The sequence below is a fragment of the Psammomys obesus genome, unplaced genomic scaffold (assembly GCF_907164565.1).
Source record: "Psammomys obesus unplaced genomic scaffold, mPsaObe1.curated_primary_1811, whole genome shotgun sequence".
Taxonomy (NCBI): domain Eukaryota; kingdom Metazoa; phylum Chordata; class Mammalia; order Rodentia; family Muridae; genus Psammomys; species Psammomys obesus.
The window spans coordinates 68,564-71,352 of NW_026589869.1; the positions used below are offsets into that span (position 1 = coordinate 68,564).

General features: G+C 64.5%; 1 protein-coding gene across 1 annotated transcript in view; it reads left to right on the forward strand.

Annotated features, from left to right (window-relative positions):
- Positions 1 to 2,789, forward strand: part of Cldn15 (claudin 15) — a 10,136-nt gene that overhangs the window by 3,030 nt on the left and 4,317 nt on the right. The window contains exons 2-3 of the mRNA XM_055605468.1: positions 1,692 to 1,856; positions 2,604 to 2,685. Of these exons, the coding sequence (XP_055461443.1) occupies positions 1,692 to 1,856; positions 2,604 to 2,685 (247 nt within the window). The remainder of the gene's footprint in view (positions 1 to 1,691; positions 1,857 to 2,603; positions 2,686 to 2,789) is intronic.

Here is a 2,789-nt window from a genome sequence, read left to right on the forward strand (position 1 = left end):
CCACACCCAGCCCCTCACTGGGGGATTCTAGGCAGGTGACCACTGAGCCACACCCAGCCCCTCACTGGGGGATTCTAGGCAGGGGCTCTACCACTGAGCCACACCCCAGCCCCTCACTGGGGGATTCTAGGCAGGGGCTCCACCACTGAGCCACATCCCAGCCCCTCACTGGGGGATTCTAGGCAGGGGCTACACCACTGAGCCACACCCCAGCCCCTCACTGGAGGATTCTAGGCAGGTGACCACTGAGCCACACCCCAGCCCCTCACCTCTGTGCTACAGCCTAAGCCTTCTTGTTATTTTCGTCTTGAGACAGTCATGCTGAGATGCCCAGGCTGTCCTTGAACTTGCAGCCCTCTTGCCTCAACCTCTTGAGTGCTGTGGAGACTTGAGGCATAGCTCAGCAAGCCACGCCTAACAGTCAGTTGGCGACCTCTCCACTGTTGAGCAGCTGAACCCATGGACCTGTAGGCCTTCAGCATTCCCTGCGCATACAGAGTTGGTGGGGAAGTCCAGAAGGTGTGGCTGAGTCACAGTCTCCCTCAGAGAACTTTGTCCCTCCTCCCGACTCCAGCTACTTCATCTCCTGGCAGAGACCCAAGCCTTTTCCCTCAACACCACATTCTGGGTCCCAAAAACAGGAGGTGGAGCCAGCAGCTCCCCTCAGCTTTGAGAAAAGGGAAACTGAGGCACCAGCCGACTAGGAGCTGGACTGACTGGGCTGGGTTCCTAGTCCCAGCCTCTCCACCTCCCAGTGCCCGGACCCTCTGCCCCGAGTCACCGCTGTTACTCCACAGAAACTCAGCTCCAACCCTGAGGTCCAGGTGCTGGCACAGGAGCCAGATGCTGAGGCAGGGGGATCAAGTTAGCTCACGGTGATCCTTGGCTAAATAGCAAGTTGGAGGCCCATCTGGTCTATGTGAGATCTTGTCTCAAAAGTTAAAATGAAGATAAAGCCAGGCGTGGTGGGGCACACCTTTAATCCCAGCACTTGGGAGCAGAGGCAGCCTGGTGGGTAGAATTCCAGGAGCGCCGGGAGAGAGAGAGGGAGGGAGGGAGAGGAGGACGGAGGGAGGGAGAGGGAGGGAGAGGAGGATGGAGGGAGAGAGAGGGAGGGAGAGGAGGACGCAGGGAGAGGGAGGGATGGGGAGAGCCACTTGTCTGCAGCCCTGACTCATGTGGCCCAGGGCCTGTGTGGCGTGGAACAGTCGTCCGTGCTGGGTGACTACTTTGGGGCCAGCTATCCTTCTGCCGTCTGTGCTCATTCACAGTGTCTGCCGCTGTTCTCCCCAAGTGATGTTTGGTGGTACCTTGCCGGGTTTATTCTTGGGACCCCAGGAAGTAGGGTCAGGGGCTGGAGAGATGGCTCAGTAGTTGAGAGTGCTGGCTGCTCTCCCCAGGACGCGGGTTCAATCCCCAGCACCCACATGGCAGCTCACAACCGTCTAGAAGGCGATCGGGTGGCCTCTGCTGGCGCCAGGCGCGCGTGCAGGCAGAGCGCTGCACACACAGAAAGACGGATAGAATTGTAAACAAGTGGGGCCGAGGCTGCCTACATCCCCAGGGCGGGAATCTGGGCTCGGCCCGGCTGATGCGCAGGGCCGCCGCGTCACCTGCCGGGTAGTGGCCGGCGTGAGGAGGGAGGCCGCGGGCGGAGGGCCCCGGCGCGCGCTGACCCGCTGCCTCCGCAGGGTTCGTCCAGGGCTGCCGCGCCCTCATGATCACCGCCATCCTGCTGGGCTCCCTGGGCCTCCTCCTGGCCATGCCGGGGCTGCGCTGCACCACCGTGGGCGACATCGCGGCGCCCAGGAAGGCCAAGCTGCTGGCGGCCGCGGGCGCCTTCCACGCACTTGCCGGTAACGGGGCTCGGCGTGGGGTGGGGGGGCAGGCCGCAGGCTGTCGCCGGGCGGACGGAGGGTCGCGCTGCGGCACGAACGCACACGCGCCTCCTGCTTCCCGGAGCCAGCGCCGGAGCCGCGCGGGACGCCGGGGCGGGGACAGGCGGCGGCGGCCCGGGGCCTCCCTGGGGCGTGGCTAGAGGGGAACCGGCCCTCGCCGGGCACAGGCTTTGGGGGTGCCGCGGGCACGGAGCCCGCGCGTCCGGTAAGGCCGGGGAAGGCGGCGGCCGGCGCTGGGCCTCACTGCTGGGTAACCCCATCCCCCGCCGACTGTGCAGCGGGCGGAGGGACGTCCACGGGGGAAGGGCAGCCTTCTTAGAAGCTCGCCATCTTTATCACCCGGCCCCTCCCGCCTCAATCCTGGTCCCTCAGCGGCTGAGGGCTGCGGCCACCCCCGGCCCGGGCTTCCCAAGATCTTGTTTTTAAGCCGGCAGCGCTGGCGCCCGCCTGTGATCCCAGCCCTGGGGAGGCAGAGGCAGGAGGGTCTCTGAGTTCCAGGACAGCCGGGGCCACACAGAGAGACCCTGTCTTGAAAAAAAAAGAAAAAAGAAAAGAAGGAAAGAGATGTTGTTTATAAAGAGACGCCCGGGACTCCCGTGGCGAAGGCTGCAGTGTGGACCCTGAGGAGGAAGTGCGTGTTGCTCGAGGCCTGGCCGCGGCCCCGCCAGGGTGGGCGCAGCTGGCTGAGGAGGGCCTCTTCCCCAGGGATCTGCGGGATGGTGGCCATCTCCTGGTACGCCGTCAACATCACCACCGACTTCTTCAACCCCCAGTATGTGGGGACCAAGTAAGTGGGGCGCCCTGGGGCCGGGAGGGGAGCCTTAGGGCAGGTGGGCACCTTAGGGCAGGTGGGCACCTTAGGGCAGGTGGGCACCTTGGGGGCAGGTGGGC